The sequence below is a fragment of the Macrobrachium nipponense genome, chromosome 1 (genome assembly GCF_015104395.2).
Source record: "Macrobrachium nipponense isolate FS-2020 chromosome 1, ASM1510439v2, whole genome shotgun sequence".
NCBI classification, from domain to species: Eukaryota; Metazoa; Arthropoda; class Malacostraca; order Decapoda; family Palaemonidae; genus Macrobrachium; species Macrobrachium nipponense.
In genome coordinates this window covers 154,121,255-154,141,217 of record NC_087200.1, presented here as the reverse complement: position 1 = coordinate 154,141,217, position 19,963 = coordinate 154,121,255, and the positions used below count along the sequence as shown (strand labels likewise).

The window sequence follows — 19,963 nt, the reverse complement described above, 5'->3', positions numbered from 1 at the left end:
CTTATGGCAGTGACTAGCATCAGGAACCAATGGGAGAGCGGGAGAGTCTACTCAGTTGGCGGCGCGCGAGTTTTAAAATTGTTATTGGTGGTCCAGCGAGTCAAGACTTTACAGCAACAACCATTCGTATCCTGAACTATTTTCGTATGTAGAGCCAAAAAAGTCTTTGTATTTGCTTTTGTAACTCGAATTTTTCGTAAGTTGAGCCTTTCGTATGTCGAGGTACCACTGTATTCCTTAAAACACGGTTCCATTCACTCTCTTTTTTGGCAGCTGGTGGCACTGGCATCGTACATATGAAAAGACATGCAGAAAATCGGGCTACATCTCTAGCAGCGAAGCAATGTCTAGGCAAAGGGCGTTCAACAGCATTATCTTCTAAAACCTGGCATATCACTTCAATTATGATATCTGGCATTGTGCATTTTTTAATAGTTCTTGAGCGTAAACAGTATTTATGCATCCAACATTGTGTTATACAACAAGTAAAAAAAAAGGTTCCTAATACAGGAAATCGCTGGGTTACAACAGGGGTTCCATTCTTGAGACGCGTCAAAAGCCGAAAATCGTCGTAAGCCGGAACATCATCAAATTCCTAAGAAAACCTTACTTTTAATGCTTTGGGTACATTCAAAACTATGCAAACTGCATTCTCATTCCATTTTTCATAAAAAAAACCTTCAATTATTGATAATTTTGTATTTTTGGTGTCATATGTCTTCTGCCAGATCAGCGTTGTAGGCGTCGTAACCCTGGAAATAATTTCTGATGAATATAACTGAAAAGAGCCTTAACCTCGGAACATTGTAAGCCAAACCCGTCATAACCTGGGGACTGCCTGTACCATTTTAGTGCCTTATGAGCACAATCAATAGATATTGCATTCAATTTGTCTACAAAATGCATATTAGTGTTATGATCAATGACACATTCAGGTTTGGATATTCTTTCACGAGTCTGAGGTTCAACATTTTGGCTGAGGATCATGAGAGGATTGTGAAAGTTGTGAAGAGAGGAACTTCCCTTTTTTCTTACTACTGGACAGCAAGGATATTATTTGCTTGCTTGTGTTATTTCACCCATGCAAACAACTGGAGCAATGTTTAACTGTATCACAGGCTCCTGTCTTCCTGGAATAAAGATACTACAAGAGGGCTGGAGAGGTATACCAACTATTGACAAATAATACCTGATTTTTGTCAAGAAAATATCCCATATGGGTTAACACTACAATATCAGACAACCCCCAAGTCTCAACGAGTGTCACTTCTGTTTCAGCTTGATATATGACCTCCTTGCATAAAATGAAAGTAATGATTTTACTCCTCTTCAATCAGTTCCACTACAGAATCATTCCAAAATAAATGTGAAAAATCACTTTTACGTGTATTTTCTTCAAAATCATCCGCCTGTATTCGTGATAAACTTTCATTAAAATGAAAGATGTGAGGTAGAAAGTTGTAACCACCAATCCATTACCATCCAGGATCAGCTGGTCTGACATTTCTGACATGTCCAGCCCTTCCTCCCCTACCCTGTGCAGATTGTAAAAATGGACAACGAGCTCATCTTACTCTTGTTGGTGGTGGTGTTGGAGATGGGGTGGGAGGATCATCAATATCAAGGTTATCACTTGAGAGAAAAACTAATTGACTAACTCTTCCTCTACTCTTTTTATAATAAGAATGAAGAATGAAGCCATGATGTTGGAGATGGTGCTGGAGGGCACTGGAGAATACAGGTATCTAAGGAAGTGGAGGCTATGCCCTCTCTAAGAGCTAAAACTTTGTCACTCGCTGAAAGTTCCTCCTTCAACTTTCATCTTCGATAGGACAATTAATATCTTCCGGTGTATTGTAATTTTATCTTTATTACTACATTTACTGACCTTCACTAATATCTTCGTGTATGTAAGTTTTATCTTTATTACTATCATTTACTGAACCTTCACTATATTCATCACCTTCAAAATCATCAGATACTCCAGTTAAACAGTACCCCCAGGCCCCCCAGACTCGACTCCCTATAACAAGGCAAAGAGATAGATGATAGAAGGAATGTAACTATGCTTTATCACCTAATACCATGCCATCCACTGACAATGGACCCAAGGTACTGCAGTTTCAAACAGTTTCCATTCCACAAAAATATTGCAATGCGAAGATCGATTTACACCTCCAATAAGTGGACTGTAAAACAGACGAAATGGACAAGTTAGGTAAGTCTGAAAGTTAATGAGGTAGTGATGTTCTGACCTCATGGGCTTTTACCTTAAGAGAACATCAATGCGTTCTTAGAAAGGGGTCGGGAAGGATTCTTCAGAGATCACCAAACGTTGCTGGCAGGTCCTCTGATTTTCTCGGTCCTGTCCAGGTAATACCTTAAGGCTCTGATGGAGCAAAGAGCTCTCTTCCTCTCTGGGCCATGGATCTCCATCAAATTCTTAATGGTAAAAGAAAGGGTCCAGGGTTTAGACAGTATCTCATTCTTGGCCAGGAAACCAAGAGTAAACGAGCCGACTGCATCTTCTTGAGAGAATCTTATCCTTTTATTTATGGTCCGCAGATCACTGACACGCTTGGCAGTAGCCAAGGTGACAAGGAAGAGGGCCTTTCTAGTTAGGACTCTTAACAATGTGGAATGAAGGAGCTCAAAAGGAGGGCTAGATAGCCACTTCAAAACTACATCGAAATTCCAATCAACTGAGTCTATTTTCCTCAGTTTGGATATGTCAAAAGGCTTGATAAGGTTGCTAAGGTCCTGTGTCTAAAGACAGAACTCAACATGGCCCTGTATTCTCTAATAGTAGAGGAAGACAAACCTCTAGACAATCTCAGATAGAGAAGAAAATCTGTGATCTGAGTCACAGATGTCTAGTAAGACGAGACATTATGCCTTCTACTCATGTGCAGATTACTGTCCACATGACCTGGTAGACCTTGCAAGAAAACTGATGTCTACACCTTGCAATAGCATCTGCAGCTGGTCTTGAAAAGCCTTTCACTCCAATGAGTTTCCTGAGTCTGAAGCCTGTCAAGGTAAGAGCAGATAGTCCTTGGTGAAAACATCTGAAGTGGGGCTGTCTGAGAAGACCTGTTCTTTGAGGAAGGAGCCATGGGAAGTCTATTAAGAGTCTTGGAAGGTCTGAGAACCACTCTTTCAGAGGCCAAAACAGCGCTACTAGTCACTGACACATTATTGTGATGTGTCAAGAATTTGTTCAGCATTTCCCTGACTATGCTGAAGAGTGGGAATGCATAAAGGTCTAAATCTGACCAATTCTGAAGCATGGCATCTGTCATTGATGCCAGAGAGTCCTGTGCCAGAGAACAGGCAGAGGAAGATGATTTCTTCACATGGTGAACAGGTCCAGAGTCGGTTTGCCCCACAACTTCCACAGGTCGGTGCAGACCAGGGGACCCAAGGTCCATTCTGTGGGAAGTACCTGTTTGTGACCACTGAATTTGTCTGTCAACATGTTAAAATCCCTTGTATGATACTGTTTTGTTGAAAGTCATGGTCAAGAAGGCTTGTAGGCCTAAATGGACTGCCTTCAATCCACTGACATTGATATGAAGGTTCTTCTGTTCCAGGGATCATGTCCCAGAAACTTCCATGCTTCCCAGATGGGCTCCGCAACCTAGATCTGTTGCATCTTGAGTAAAAGTCTAGGTCAGGGTTCAGAGGAAGATGGGACTTTCTTTCAAAAAGTCTTCCTTTGAACAGCCACCATCACAGGTCTGCCTTGACCTCTGGAGTTATGGGAATCACAAATAAGTCCAGATGAGTTCTCCTGTACCAACTGGCTTTCAGAAAGAATTGCAGAACTCTCATAGGGAGTCTGCCTAACTTGATAAACTGCTCAATGGAAGCGAAAGTTCCTTGAAGACTTATCCATTTGTTACCCAAACAAGATGGGAGAGGGAGAAATTTTAGTATACCATCTGAAGTTGATCATCATCCCCAAATAAAGAATCTCCTGAGTCAATGTCAACTGGAACTTCTGAAGGTTGATGAGTAATGCTAGTTCTTAAACTAGTAGAAGGGTCTTCTGTAGGTCCTATGGGCACCTCAACTTCAAAGGGGATTGAAGAAGCCAGTCATCCAGACATAGGGAGATGTTTATCTCGAGAAGGTGGAGCCATTTCGCAAGAGGGGGGGAGAACTTAGGTGTAAACCTGAGCAGTTGAGAGGCTGAAGCACAGAGCTTGAAACTGAAAAACTCTCCCAGAAGACGAACCTGAGGTATTTCCTGGAGTCCAGATGGATGGGGACATGGAAGTATGCTTGCTGCATGATGATGGTAATCATCCAATTGCCCTGATGAATGGATGACAAGACTGACTGGTTCATCCCATCCTGAGCCTTGTCATCTGTACGAAGAGATTTAAAATTCTGATATTGAGGAGTTTCCAACCCCCCAATGACTCATGGAATACAAAAAGATGGTTGTAAAAACCTATGTGTGGAAATCCTTGACGACCTCTACAGCTCATTTCCAAGTGAGGGATGATACTTCTTCTGAAAGGGCTGAGTACCTCTCTGAGCCTTCTGAGTAGGCTGTCAGTAAGATCGGTGTAGTGACTAAACAGGGTTTCTCCCTGAACAGAATGGAGTAGTCCTGTGTGAATTCATGAAACTCGAATCATGCAAGTCTTAGGCTAGATTCTAGGCTAGCTAAAGCTCTAGAAGCTGCCTTTCCCCATCTATCTCTTTCAAGCTTATCCAAATGTGATTTCAAAGCCTTCCATTTTCTATTATCCCAATTCTTGCACTCATCAGAATATGTTTAGATCCTTAGTACACACTTGCCCCTACAATTAGTACAAACAGTGTGAGAATCATTAGAAGCTTTTGTAAGTCTAGTCTTGCAGCCTTCAATGCAGTAACACTGGAGGAACTAGAGTCCGACATAATAAGCTCAAAAATGGTCTCAAAAAACCTTAAGTTGTTGTTTCTCATTCCCTGAAAGTAGGTGGGGCTAGTCCCCAACACGAATAATGATAGAAGCGCTACCGCGATCTTTAAAATTTAAGCTGCTGCATGAGTTGAAACTATGTAATTACTTGGTAAGTTGCTCATATGAAATGAGATTTAAAAGGGCTTGCAGTAAAGATCAAGATTATTATATTCATGGCCACACCAATCTGGGCATATAAGGTACTGGATAATCAATAAGATAATCATTGTGGGGAGCAAAGCTGCTTGGAGTTGGTACAAAGAAGTCCTTTATGTAGCGTAAACCTCAATGTATGGATTAAATAAAAACTAAAACTGGTGAGTTATGCCAAGAATTACAAAAGCAGAGAAAAACAATACAGCGGAACCTCAGTTTTCATACATAATCCATTCAGGAACCTCCAACGATATCCGAAATATACGAAAACTGAAACAATAATATAATTCCCATAAGGAATAATGTATAGGATTAATGAGCTCCAGATCTCCCATAATATTAACAAAACATACATTTTACAGGGAATAAACACAGTTTTACATACAGAAAACAATGAGAAATAAATATAAATGAATAATGAAATGAATAATGAACATTTAAAATCACTCTTACCTTTATGGATGACTTGTTAGCGTATGGAAGATGGAGAGGAGGGGAAAGGAGGGGAGAGGGAGGAGGAGAGGTTACTGTTTGGAAGGGTAATCCCCGTCCAGAAGGACTTCAGGTATCTAGTGCCTATCTAGGGTTACTTCTCTACGTTTTTAGTGGCTCTGTCTGAGGTTACTTCCCCACTTTGTTTTTTACTGGCACTGGATCAGCTTGAGAGTCACTGGACCCCTGTTGAATAACAAAACTGTCCAGACATTTCTTTCTGACGTCTCTTCAATATCTGCTTAAAATGATACAAAGCATTGTCATTAAACCTAATAGAGACATGGGTTGCAACATCTTTCTTAGGGTGGTATTTCTCACAAAAATTTTTGACATCACTCCATTTCGCAAACATTTCTTTAATCACTGAAGTAGGCACAGTATCCTTCTCTCTTCCTCCTCCATCCCCTCGGATTCCTCATCTGTTGTCTGTTGCTGCTCCTGCTGAGGGTCTTGCAGCTCCTCAGTGGTTAGCTCTTGCCTGTGATCATCCACTAACTCTTCCACATCCTCACCACTCACATCCAAGACCATGGACTTCCCCAGAGACACAATAGATTCCACATTAGGCGTAGGGTCATTGGGGTCAGCCTAAAACTTTTTGAAACCCTTCTCGAGGTAACACTCTGGCCACAATTTTCTCCAAGCAGAGTTCATTATCCTGGAAGTTACTCCCTGCCAAGTCATATCTATAAGGCTTATGCAGTTGAAAATATTGAAGTGATCCTTGCAGAAATCTCTTAGGGTCACTTCAGTGTCTGAGGTCACTTCAAAGCACCTTTGAAGCAGTGCCTTGGTGTAGAGTTTCTTGAAGTTTGAAATGATCTGTTGGTCCATGGGCTGAATGAAAGGAGTGGTATTAGGGGGCAAAAAGTTCACTGTAATGGATTTAAATTCATTCAGTAACTGGTCTTCCAAGCCATGAGGATGTGCCGGAGCACTGTCCATTACAGGAGGCCCTTGAGGGACAATTGATTTTCTTACATGTATTTTTTCACACTCGGGCCAAATGCTTCATTTACCCACTCAACAAAAATTTGCCTCGTGACTAAAGCCTTTTTACTGGCCTTCCACATCATAGGCAATTTATTCTTGATCACATTGTTTTTCTTCAACACTTGGTGAGTTTCAGAGTGATACACAAGTAGGAGCTTCACTTTGAAATCCCCACTGGCATTCCAACAAACCAAGAATGTTACCCTATCTTTCATAGGCTTGTGCCCTGGAATAGACCTGTTGAAGGAGGAATCCTTCAGCCTAAAGATACTCTCTGAATTCATCAACAAATTCTTCAGCGGCATGTTTATTGGGACTCACAGCCTCCCCATAAGCTTTTTAAATTTTTCAAACCAGCCTCTGCTGACCTTGAAATCAATAAGAGCAGCACTTGTTGACATTTTCTTACTTAAATCAGCATACAACATCCTAGCTTTCTCACAAATGATTGCTTCAGACACACTATCACCGCTGACTGTTTTTCACTGATCCACACCAACAACAGCTTCTCAACATCTTCCACTAGTTGTGATATCTGTTTCAATAATGATGTGACCCCTTTTGCAACATCAGCTGTCTTGAATTCATGTTTCTTTGCTAGGATAGAGCTGATTGTTGACACTGACTTGCCATACATCCTAGCGAGATCAGCTACATGTGCACACTTTCATACTTCGCTACAAGCTCTTTCTTGAATTCTACTGTATTTCTGGTCATTGCAACTTTCTTTGGCCCCAATGACAGCTTCTTTGTAATGAGTTTTAACAGCAAAATAACACAAAACACAACAAACATGTGAGGTGATGCAGACTGCAAGTGTGGTGATGCTTGCTCAGCAAGAAACAAAGCCAGAATGGGTCATGAGAGAAGACAGGATGCTTTGTTTAGGTGCTTGATATGGGGCCCAGTCATGCATTGGGCCCTGTATGGAGCATTTATGAGTGTATGAAAACTGAGGAAACGTACAATAACCAAGACAAAATTTCGTAGAAAAAAGTCTACGAAAACCAAACCATACGAAAAGAGAGGCATATAAAAACCCAGGTTTGACTGTACAAGGTAAAAACCATTTTTCAACATAGCATACTAAATAGATATGAAATCTACATATCTAGATATAGGCGTGCTGATGCTACAAAAAGCAGAGGCTCTAACTCAAAGCTTCTTTAGTGCCATCCCAGTGAATCAGGGACATTCATTGTATTCTAAGAATAGACTTCATTCACGACTTTGAGGTGATTATTCAGAAGTTCTTCAGCAATGACAATACAAGACAGGATATGAGAGCTTATCGTGAGAGATTTGAAAAGGATCAAGGGGAAGCATCACTAAATAGCTGGGTATAGAAAGAATAAGAGTGGGAATGAAGGAAGTTAGGTGACCTTCTTCTACAGTGTTTTGAAAGGCACACCCAAATTTTTATACATAAAAAAGGGGTAGCATCACCAGAGTTAAGAGATCATGGATGAGACCATTATATTACTGGAAGTGTCTACTAATTACCACTGGTATTGTGTCAAAATCCTTCTCAGAAATTGTATTTGATCCATGATAACCACATCTCTAGAACTTAACAAAATCAAACAGAATTAAGATGATAATTATGTGGAGGTTATTTAGCGATGTAAGAAGTGTGAGAAAAATAAATAGGCCATATCACTTGTAATGAGAAGTTTTGCAAAAATTTTCATACTAAGTATCACAAAAAGGTTTTAAAAATCAGTTGTCACTTAGTAACCATGGACAACTTACTTAATATTAATGGTTGCAACGAATGATTCAACACAATTCAAAAAGGGACACAACTTTCAAGTAAAGGACAAAAATTATCATTCACTAAAAACTAAACATAAAACAAGGGTTGAAAACTGACATAATTCTTTTATAGTTCCATTATAAATACAAGAATAAATTGGGAATATTTAATCACTCAACAAATGCTTCCCTTACAATTTCCACACAATCATTCCAATTTACTTACAGTTTATGTGAAAGAGTAGCTGCCAATGGTGTTATACCAATTCCACCTGCAGCCCCTATTATAATTGGATAATGGAGCATCTCCTCACTTGGAGAATTATATGGACCATCAACACACAGCCTGTTCAGAGAAAATAAAAAAACAGTGAGAAGTAATATTACTGCTTTTTAACATTTTCTGTGGGGACTGATAACGCTTGATAATCTTTCAAGTTCTAAGGTATTACCTGGTCACTCTTCCATTCTTGTTTCTAATGAACCAAGACATGATCATCTTATAGGGTTTTCATTGATCATCTTATAGGGTTTTCATTGGTTTTTAGAGTCTTTGCTAAGTCTGGAGTTGACCTTTCGTTATCTTTTATCCAAGACATGAGTGTCTGCCACATATTTCCCAAGGGGGCCAAAACTTATTACGTCTATGGATAGTTTCTGGTATCAAGCACACAAACACTTTTGCTCTTTGATCTAGCAGGTTAATTCCAAAAGCAGTATCAGAGCCTGCATTTATTTAATGAATGAAGCAATTTATATATATATATTATATCTATATATATTATATAACATATATATATATATAATTCAAATTCAAATTGAAAAACTTTATTTTGGACATAAATGGCACTAGACAAACACATACATAAACATATATAAAAAGCCACCAAACTCAATAAGGATAAAATTTAAAATAAGAATGAGAAATGATTATGAACAAGGTGAAAAATTATAATATGAATGAGATGCGGATAATGAAACTAAGTAATTCTTCCTACTAAAAGGGCATATACATATGTAGCATATCAGAACAAAACAAAGAAATATACCAAATTTGTAACTAATTTGTATTTTTCATAACTAACAAACCTGAGGTCTTAACATTAGGATTTACTAGCGCCAAGCTGGAAACCGGTAGAAGTTAAAATTACACTTGTGAGATCCAGGGACTAATGGCATCTATACCAGGTCACGGGGCATGTATACCCAGAATGCCCACGGCTACCTGTGACCCATCAGTTATATTTCTAACCCAGTTTAGACTGCTAGAGGGGTGGTTCGAGGTGGGCCTTAACTGTTAAGACCTCAGGTTTGTTAGTTATGAAATACAAATTAGTTACAAATTTGGTATTTGTTCATACACGAAACAAACCTTCGGTCTTAACATTAGGATAGACTTACTATTGGAGGGAGGTAAGTCTCTACAACTGACTGGAAGTTTGCCACCTATCCATTTCCGAATATATAGGGAAATTCTAGAGAATGGACAATGAACCTAGGACCAAAGATATAAGCGGATCTATTGGTTTCCTCCACTGGGTGTAGATACCATTCTACTGTTTACTCTTGTCCCTTGCGACTGGATCGACCTTCACCCCTCTTTCCTTATTACCAGAGGGGTGTGTTGACTACTGAAAAGTATATCATCAGCTAAAGATAGCTTTCACAGTATGGCTGACCATCTCACCTGCATCTAGTCCGTTCCAGCACATGACGGTACTCTCCTTCATATTGCCCGTAGTTAAAGGAGTAGGAAGAAAGTAGTAAAGAAAAAAGACCAGTCATCCCAGTTCATTCTACTTTCATACCTTCCCTCTTAGACTAGACGCAAAACTGACCCGCCAGGGGCACTGGATGAACATATATCACTTGTGGCGCCACCACTGGGACCCAAGGAAAAAGGTGTGTCAAGGATCTATGGGCAACATCTTTCAAATAAAATGAGGTGAAAGTTGTTTGGCGCTTCCACACGCCAGCTTTCAGAATTTTATCCACAGACATGTTCTTCTTAAATGCTAGGGAAGCACTCACACCCCTGATGTCATGAGCTCTAGCTCCCACCTGGCTATCTGACCCTCTGTCTTCTTGCAGTATAAGCATTTCTGATTGTCTCCCTTAGCCAAAAAGATATTGTATTCTTGGACACTTCCTTCTTGTTCCGTCCTGTACTTACGAACAACCTCTGGCACCCCGGCCTGAGGTGCCTTGTTCTCTTTAAGTACTCCTTAGTGCCCTGACAGGGCACAGGAGCATTTTCAGCTTTGTCGTTGTCTACAAAGACTGCCAAGGAAGGTATGGTAAAGGAGTCGAATCTGCCGTCTACTATTGTTGGATTTTGGGTCTTTGCCACGAATTCTGGGACAAACTCACACACCATTGATCTCCAAACCTCTCGAGTGCTTTATGAGATATGAGAGGCCATGTAGCTCCCCCACCCTTTTGGTTGAAGCCAGGGCCAATAAGAAGACTGTCTTCAGGGTCAGGCTCCTATCCGTGGACTGCCTTAGTGGTTCGTAAGGGGGTTTTGTCAGACTACTCAGTACCTTGGTCAGATCCCAATCTGGGGTTTTTAGCTCTTTGGTGGGCATGACTGTTCAAAGCTCCTCATCAGCATGGCCAACTCCCATGAAGACGATATGTCCACTCCTTTCATTCGTAAGACTGAGGCTAGAGCAGCCTGTACCCCTTCACTGCAGATACAGACATATGTTTTTTCTGTTCTGAGATATATCAGAAAGTCTGCTAACTGCTGAATAGTGGTACCGAGTGGAGACAAGTTCCCCCTACGACACCAATCACAGTATGCTGACCACTTCCCTTGGTATACTGTCGCAGATGATTTTCTGATATTTACCTGCCCCATCTGAGTTGCTGCTTCTGCGGAAAAAAAAAACCCTCGCTCTCGGAGGAGATACTTGACAGTCTCCACCCGTGAAGTGATAGGGACTTCACCGACTGGTGGTACCTCTCCACGTGAGGCTGACACAGAAAGGTTGCTCCATGGAGGTAACTCTCTTGGCACATCTACTAGGAGTTCCAGTAGGTCTGGAAACCACTCTGCTTTCGGCCATAACGGGGCATGACCAGGGTCATCTTGAGGTTCTGAGACCGCATTACCCTGTTCAGAACCTGACGGATTAGACAAAATGGAGAAATGCGTACACGTCCAGATTGTCCCAGGGGTGTTGTAGCGCATCTTCTGCTGCTGCCTCTGCGTCCGGGACTACTGAACAATACACTTCCAACTTTTTGTTGTACCTGGTTGCGAATAGGTCTATGATCGTCCTTCCCACAACATGAGCATCCTGTCCACTACCTGGTTGGTGTAGGGACACTCCGTTCCCAGAATCTGATCCTGCGGCTCAACTTGTCGGCCACTATGTTTCTTTTTCCCGGAATATACCTGGCCTTGATGTCTACCAGGTTCTCTATAGCCCCACTGGTGAAGTTGAACTGTCATCACATGTAACTGCCGAGAAACTAGGCTCCTTGCTTGTTTATATAAGCTACTACTGTGGTGTTGTCTGACATCATACCACCTCAGACCGTGTACTTTAAACTCTCTCCCTGAATTCTTGTAGAGCCAGGAAAGCTGCTTTCTTTCAACTCCAGCACGTTTATATGGAGTTCTCTGTCCTTGCAACTCCATTTTGCTGACACCATCAACTCCTCCATATGGGCTCTCCCCAGCCTTCTAGTGATGCATCCGAGAAGAGCAAGAGGTCTGGGGAGGATTGTTGAAGGGGGACACCCACTGTCAGATTGTCGTCGTCCCACCCACCACAGCAAGTCTTTCCTCAAGTTCTGCCGACAAGGAATTTGCTCGTACGGGTGATCTACTGTTGGTGACCAAAACTCCTTCATCCTCCATTGTAGGGACCGAAGGTGTAGCCTTCCTTGTGGTACTAGCTTCTCCAGGGAGGTTAGATTCCCAGCACCACCTGCCACTGTCTTGCTGGCTGTGTCTGCTTTCCCAGAAAGGCATTCACCACTTGTTTGCATTTCTGTACTCTTTGGTCTGTCGGGAATACTTTGGCTTGTGTTGTGTCTATCACCATTCCCAGATATTCCAAACGTTGACTTGGATCCAGCTGCGACTTCTGCTGATTCACCACATACCTAGGCTGTGACAAAGCTGCAGGAGGGTCGCCCTGTCCCTGAGTAATTTCTCCCTGGACTTTGCTATCACCAGCCAATAATTCGTCCATATATTCTTATCAGCCTGATCCCCTGGAGCGTGCGCCCATGCCGAACACGAGGGTGAACACTCTTGTAAAAACTTGAGGAGACGTTGTCAATCCGAAGCACAGGACCTTGAACTCGAAAGCTTTCCCTGCAAGACTGAAGCGGAGAAATTTCCTTGAAGACTGATGGACTGGTATCTGAAAGTATGCGTCCTTTAGATCGACTGTCAGCATAAAGTCTCCGATTCTGATCTGCGTTGTAGAACCGTTTTCGAGTTTCCATCTTGAACTGGTTTTCCTTATAAACAGATTCCAGCGTTGACAGGTCTATTACTGTCCTCCACTCCCCGTTGGATTTGGGTACCAGGAAAATCTGCTGTAGAAGCCTTTTGTCGGACTGCATACTTGTTGCACAGCTCCTTTTTCCATCATCTTCTTCACTTCGTCCTGCAGAATAGTGGCCTTCTGAGATTTGTGGGGCATAAGTGACGTGGGGTAATGGTTGATCTGTCAGGGGCGGGGTTACCTCGAACGGAATCAAATACCCGATCCTGAGAACATCCACCACCACTGCTCTGCCCCTAGTTCCTGCCACACCTTCCAGTGATTTGCCAGGCAACCCCCCACTGGTGTGCCCGAGTGATGGGAGGCGCCCATCCTATCTTCTTGAGCCTCTCCCCTTCCCCTATTGCCCCTTCCTCTGTTGTTTCTATTGTGAAAGGGCCGATGAGTTATCCTCTTTGGGGAAGAGGGTCTTGTGACTCTATTAGGGATGCTATGTCTCACTGGTTTCTTTCGAGACATCTGCTGTTGTCTTCCCTCCAAAGGAATAGTTTGACTGTTAGAGGTTTTCCTAACTGCCTGTTGCACCAAACCTATCGTTAGTGTCCCATCCTTCTTCTATCTATCGCTTCTTCCAGTATGACCTCTGGCAACAGTAGTTGCGATTCCAAGATATCCCCATTCCTCATTGCTAACAGGGAATCCAAATCCACATTGCGGCTTAGTCTAGCAATGCTGCATCTCTCCTCATTAGCAGGATATTTGCCCAAACATTGGCACTTACGTTTGTCAGGTACGCAATCGCCTTGGACCCTGACTGTAGTAATCTAATGAACAATGGTTCATCTACTTACTTTCCGTTTTGCTTCCGAGGATGCAATTTTCGCCACTGCTGTTGACCAAAGGTCTAACCAGGACGCAGCCTGAAAGACAGAAGAAGCTGTTGCTTCTAACGTGGCAGCCTCTTGGTACGTCATCGAAGGGCACTCCATTTTAACCTGATCCAAGGTTAATCCAGGCCTTAACCTTACAACATTAGGGTTCATTTGTCTAGACAGCAAAGGGACTTCGGTGTCGTATAATATTTCCTTTGCTTTATCATTGGAGGGGGAATAAATTTAAATGATCTATTAGATCTTAAGGAATTATCCCTCCCTGCAATCTTTGCGTTTAGTGTTGCAAGACCGATTCCGCATGACTCGAACAAGGCAATTCATACGACACCTTGGTATCCTCTTTAGTCCAAACGCCATGTCAATTCCAGGAGGAAGCATACTGGCCGGTGTTTCTGTCTTCTCCGAAAGGCTATTGAATTGACGAATCAAATCAATAACCTCTGCATACGAGGCCAGAAACTCTTGGTTTTCCTCCTTCCTCCGGCTCTAGTGTACCACTCTCCGTCGAGAGATGTTGTCTCGCCTCTATCTTCTGACAGACGGCCCGGAATTCCACGGCCGTCTGCCCCTACGGCCGCGGCCTCTTTGATCTTTGCTGGCCGCTGTTGGCTCGATCCCAGATAGTCAGCAGGGAACGAGAACGTCTCACTCTTTCTCTGCTCACGGATCTAGAGCGAGAATCTCGTCTAGATCTCCAAGATGAAGGCTCCCTTAAGACAGAGGTAAGTTCGTCTTTATTAGCATTGGCATCGTTTTCGAGCGTCGGCGAGCCGGCCTCGGCCTTCTATCCAGACGGACACTGCCTTCCACGAACGTATCCGCCGAGGTTGCCAACTCTCTATTTTTTGTACTTTTAATAGGAGCCTTATCGTCCTTCGTACGTATTTGAACGGCCTTACGGGCGAAACTGGGATCTGCATTCCATCCTCTGCTGCACCTTTCGCCGCCAACGTCGATTTTACCAGAGGTATCGCAGTTTTTGCGATCCGAACTGGCAACTCCGCCTCGGCCGCTAGCTCGCCGGCCGTCACCTCTCTCGCTTGTTCGGACTCTTGCGAACGGCTTCGTCTGGCAACCTTGTGCTTAATAGCCACTGATTTTCCGACCTTCTTGCTGACTTGGAAATGACAGTCTTCGTCGAAGGAGAGGAAGAATTGATTCTTCTCCTCTTGGCCCGAGGATCCGCTAGAAACTCCCGAATCCTCCTCCAACGCTTGACTGGCGCTCGCCGTGACGTTATCGGACTTAGCGATGACGCCGAACTAGAGGAAGAAGACGAAGAAGGCGAATCACACTTTTTCTTTTTGTCTCTCTTATTCATTCTCTCCTCTATATCCTGTAACTTCTGCATTACAGTTTGCATTAGACGGATCAGAAGGCGTATTAGCGTCTGGGTGCAGCGAAAAAGGCCGAGAATCGGTCTGTGACGTCATCACGCCTGCCATCTCAGAGTGTGACGTATGTTGTGACGTCATCGCTCTCGTAGGGAGAGACTGAGAGGTTTCTGCTGGTAACCGCACGTTTGCTGCCAAATTACCTCCCACGTTCTGCATCGCTGTAAATACTGAGTGGGATGGAGAAGCAGCGGCATTAATTTCCCCATAAATTGCAAGCCCGGGGGATGAGGAACATTCAGCGCTGCCGGCCCCTGCTGGAACCGTGACGTCATATAATGCGCAAGCAGACCATCCAAGGTTGGTACGAACCTGGTAGGCCTAGCGCTGACCACGTACCATCTAACCTATGCGCTTGCGTAGCAGGAGCCTGGAACAAAGATGGCGGATCTCCCCCTCTACTTGCTGGGAACAAAGGAGAGTGCAAATTATTCATAAAATTACCCAAGGCCCCTCCTGACGTTTCCGATACAGAACCGCTAGGAGAAACCGAAGGGGTATGAGACAATTCAAAAGCAGGTGGAGAAACATATGGAGCAGCCTGGTTTATTACCGATACAAAAGAAGCCGGTAAGGTTTGGTTCATCCAAAGATGGCGTCACCCCCTTTCTTTGTATTGGCTTTTCCCATAGAACTTCTTCCACTGTTCCACCGACCAACCGCGACAAACAGAACACGGATTAGTAACCGTACATACGTTTTCCCTGCACCTACTACACGTTGGATGAGGATCCGTCGACACCGAGGTTAGGAACCTAGAACAAGGGAAGCCACTGACTCCTGGGCATTTCCTTTGTCTCCTCTTCGAAGCGGTAGACGATCCCGATGTTGAGGCAAAATTCTCCATCATACCACGTATACACTCTTACCACACACTGATCACACTTGGAGAAAGAAAAGGAATGAAAAATAAAAAATGAAATGGATAAAGAACGGGCAAACTGAAAAACCGGCTTTAAATGAGATAGACAGTAACACGTCTTATCTTAAAGGCGGTAGGAAAATAACTGATGGGTCACAGGTAGCCGTGGGCATTCTGGGTATACATGCCCCGTGACCTGGTATAGATGCCATTAGTCCCTGGATCTCACAAGTGTAATTTTAATTCTACCGGTTTCCAGCTTGGCGCTAGTAAATCCTAATGTTAAGACCGAAGGTTTGTTTCGTGTATGAACAAACTATATTCTTGCATTGTGAGCGTACCAAATGCACTAAGCATACATGAGGCTTTTCCAGTGTTTGAAAATAATTGAATTAGGCAAGTAAACTGGGTGGGCAACCCTCTTCAAAATACAGCTTTCAGAATTCTTCAGCCTTTGCAAATAGCATGTTATAGTTCTGCACCTCTGTTACGGTTGCGTAAACATCCTTTGGCATCATTGTAAGCACAAGTAAACCACTTTTACTAGTTTCTCTGTTTTTTCCTTTAAATCTAAAGCTGAAAACCCTTACAGACAGAGTCAACAGAACATAAACTCCACAGGGTTCCAAAAGGAAATTAGCCTAAAAAAAAAGAGAAAGTTAAAGGAAATTGAAAAATAATAAAATTTGAAGAAACAGAAAATAAAAGATATTTACACAATTGGAGATCATAACTCCACAACTGCAATGCAAAAACTTCTGCATTTTAATTATGTAGTATATCAAAACTCCTAGAAAATTGTGTACTAGTATAAACTTGATACTAGAAAATGACAAACTGTTTACAGCAGCAGCTGTAAGCAAAAATAGCTAGATCAAGTAAAGAAGAGCCCACATGTCTTTTTCTAATACATTTTGCAAAACAAACATAATGACCTCTACATTTACACCACAAGTCAACATTAAAAGTTTTTTATTTTATTATAACCAGTTACTTTTAGCCCATACCATAACTTAAATTAAAAAGGAAATGCTTCTTTGGTAAAATGCAAACACCATACATTTTCTGTAAAGGTTAAGGCTGAGCAGCTGAAAATATTCAACGACTTATGACAGAAAAAGAACAACAAATTCCTTGTTTTCTTGCTAACTGTCATTCAAAGAAACATATAAAACGAAAACAATCTAGGATGCAAAAGTTTAACCCTTTCATGTCCAACTGACGTAATAGTACGTAAAAATACTCTATCCCCTATCTATCCAACTGACGTAGCGGTACATAAAATTTACCGAAATTTTTCGTACGTGTGGTAGGGGCATTTTTTTTTTTCGGACAAGTAGCGATTTCCATAGGCTAGATCATACCTTGGACCGTGTATCTCGGGTATCGATACGCCAGCAAAGTAGTTTCTGTACTGCGCATGCTCAAATCCCTGGCGTAGTAAAATTCTCACAATGAAATCAGCTGATCGCACCTACACTTCCCTCTCAGTGACCCCAAAGCCATTTTTCTTAACTCTCCCTTTATTCTGCAACTTTTCCTCTACAATTTCGTATATTTACAAAGTAACTTCTATGAAAAATAACCGAGATAGGGCTCTTCAAAAAATTGTTATACTAGCAATAAATGTTGACAACGGTAAAATTTTTTTTCGATTCGATCAATTTATAACGTCAAAATGAAACTGTTGCCGTATCCAAAGCCATTTTTCTTGACCTTTCCTTTATTCTTCAACATTTCCTCTACATTTTCGTATATTTACAAAGGAATTTCAATGAAAAATAACCGAGATAGGGCTCTTAAAAAAAAATAATAATAAAATCTAGCGATAATTCTCACTATGCGCCGGGCGGAGCGCTATGTTTCTTATCCTCTTTTCTATCGATTATTTCACCGGCTGGACTTATTCATTTTCCATTTATTTATATGTCGCTCTTTAGGGAATTTTATTGGCTTTCTCATAAAAAATAATTCATTCACCTGACTTTCATAGTTTTTGGGTTAGGAACGAAAATATAAAAAAAAGTAAAGATTTTTTTGTTTTTTGTTAAATAACTCACATTTTTTCGTATTTAGAGGGCTGGGACTCTTATTCTGAATATTCCACCATAAAAATACTAATATTTAGAGGACAGCAAAATGAAACGTTGTTGGCATAAAATTTATATTTTTGTGGAATTTTCAAAATGATAATTTTTTCACACTGTCGAGCACTCCCAGACACCTCGGATATCTGGGGACAGTGCTCAAAACTAAGCGGATATGAAAGAGTTAAAACTAGATTAAATTTTGATGAAGTGGTATAGGCTACAGTACAGAGACAATCTCAATAGCTGTAATAGTGTGATCGCCCAACAGGAAACAATGGAATTAAAAAATCTCAGCTGTTATTATTAAAATTTCCTCGAAATCTATTAAAAAATATTACTCTTTTAATAGCCTTTTCTTCTGACTTCTAGCTAATTACAAAAAATGTCTACATTACTATGTGAGTGTGTGTGTGTTTCTGTCTATTTCTGAGAGAGAGAGAGAGAGAGAGGTGCACACTGTACATATGTACACTTGATAATTAATGGTAAACAGTGAAATCACATAGATGTTTTATATACCCAATGGTAGACTGTGAGATCACACCTATTCTTAATGCCTACTGGTATACAGTGAGATCAAAGGGGTAAAACACATGTACAAGAAAAAGAAGTCTAATTTCTTGATTGTTAAAATGCCCCCCTGCAATCAATAATAAAAACTCTATACATATTTCGAAAAGAATGTTTAAATTCACATGTACAACTAGTTGTGCATTCTTAGTTTTTCAATAGAAGTTGAGGGGTGAGGGATGGCTCACATGGGCTGATTAATTCGTTCCAGAAGAAGCGTCAAGATGCGATTTTGTCGAGATCTGAATGAATTTTTCCCATAAGAAATAACTGAAAATGGATTAATCCGTTCTTGACCACCAGTTATTACCCTAACCTTCCCTTTTTATACAAAACATTACCCATTACTACACATAAATTACAATGAAACAAGTTCAGTGTTAACATACCATTCAACGCACTTTTTCATTTTTAAATATACATATACTGTAGTAAAATAACTGCCCTACGTACACCCAATTCGGCCATAATAAGATGGTTGACTGAGCGCCATAGGCTATGCTGGGTACGAAGTATGTACTGTAAGAGGTAGGCATAATTATTGTTGCTAATAAGAAAAACATTGAATATCAAGCCTAATTCTTAGCAAATTAATAAAATACTAAAAATAAGCCGAATTATGTCAGGTTATCATAAACTTAACAAAAATTCCCTAAGTTACGTCACTAGATAGTGGCCGTGAGCAGATGCAAACAGACGTAAACAAATCATACAGTCTACTGGATACTGTATACAAAATCACTTTCAAATATCTTTCAATACGTGTTATGACATTAACATTTTTTCTCGTAAATTATCCTTGTAAAATAGGGGCACTTTTCATAGCTGCTGTATGCTTTATAGTGTGACATCACACATCATTATCAGTGGAGTAATACCCATTGAAAGTACGTAGATCCTCATAAATGTATGCCTTTAAAATTGGAAAGAATCCCGATATTAAGGATAACTGGGAGCTGTCGATATCACAAAACTTTTTAATTTGATTATAAAATAATACCAAGAAAATATTGCCCCTTAGTAAACAATAAGGCTTGAAGTCAAGCACAACTGGAACTATGAATTACGAGCATCGTAAGTCAAGCATGACTGGATATTACGAATAATGCTAATGAGCAGACTGCAAAATGTTTTGGCAGGCAAAAGCATTGTCTGAAAAAAAACATGTAGCACTTTATTTAATATACTACATTTATAAATAATGAGGCTTCAATTCTTAAACCCAGCTTTCTTTCATAAATTAAGTTCCATTTGGCATCTTAAGACAGTGATCATATCAGCAAAATGAAATTGGCTATTTTAAGAATGTAAACAAAACCAGAATGC

The 19,963-nt window shown here is 41.2% G+C and overlaps 1 protein-coding gene across 1 annotated transcript in view; it reads right to left on the bottom strand.

Annotated features, from left to right (window-relative positions):
- Positions 1–19,963, bottom strand: part of LOC135218976 (NADPH oxidase 4-like) — a gene marked incomplete in the record, with an annotated part of 231,949 nt that overhangs the window by 31,813 nt on the left and 180,173 nt on the right. Inside the window, 1 exon segment of the mRNA XM_064255415.1 lies at positions 8,586–8,705. Coding sequence (XP_064111485.1) covers positions 8,586–8,705 — 120 coding nt within the window.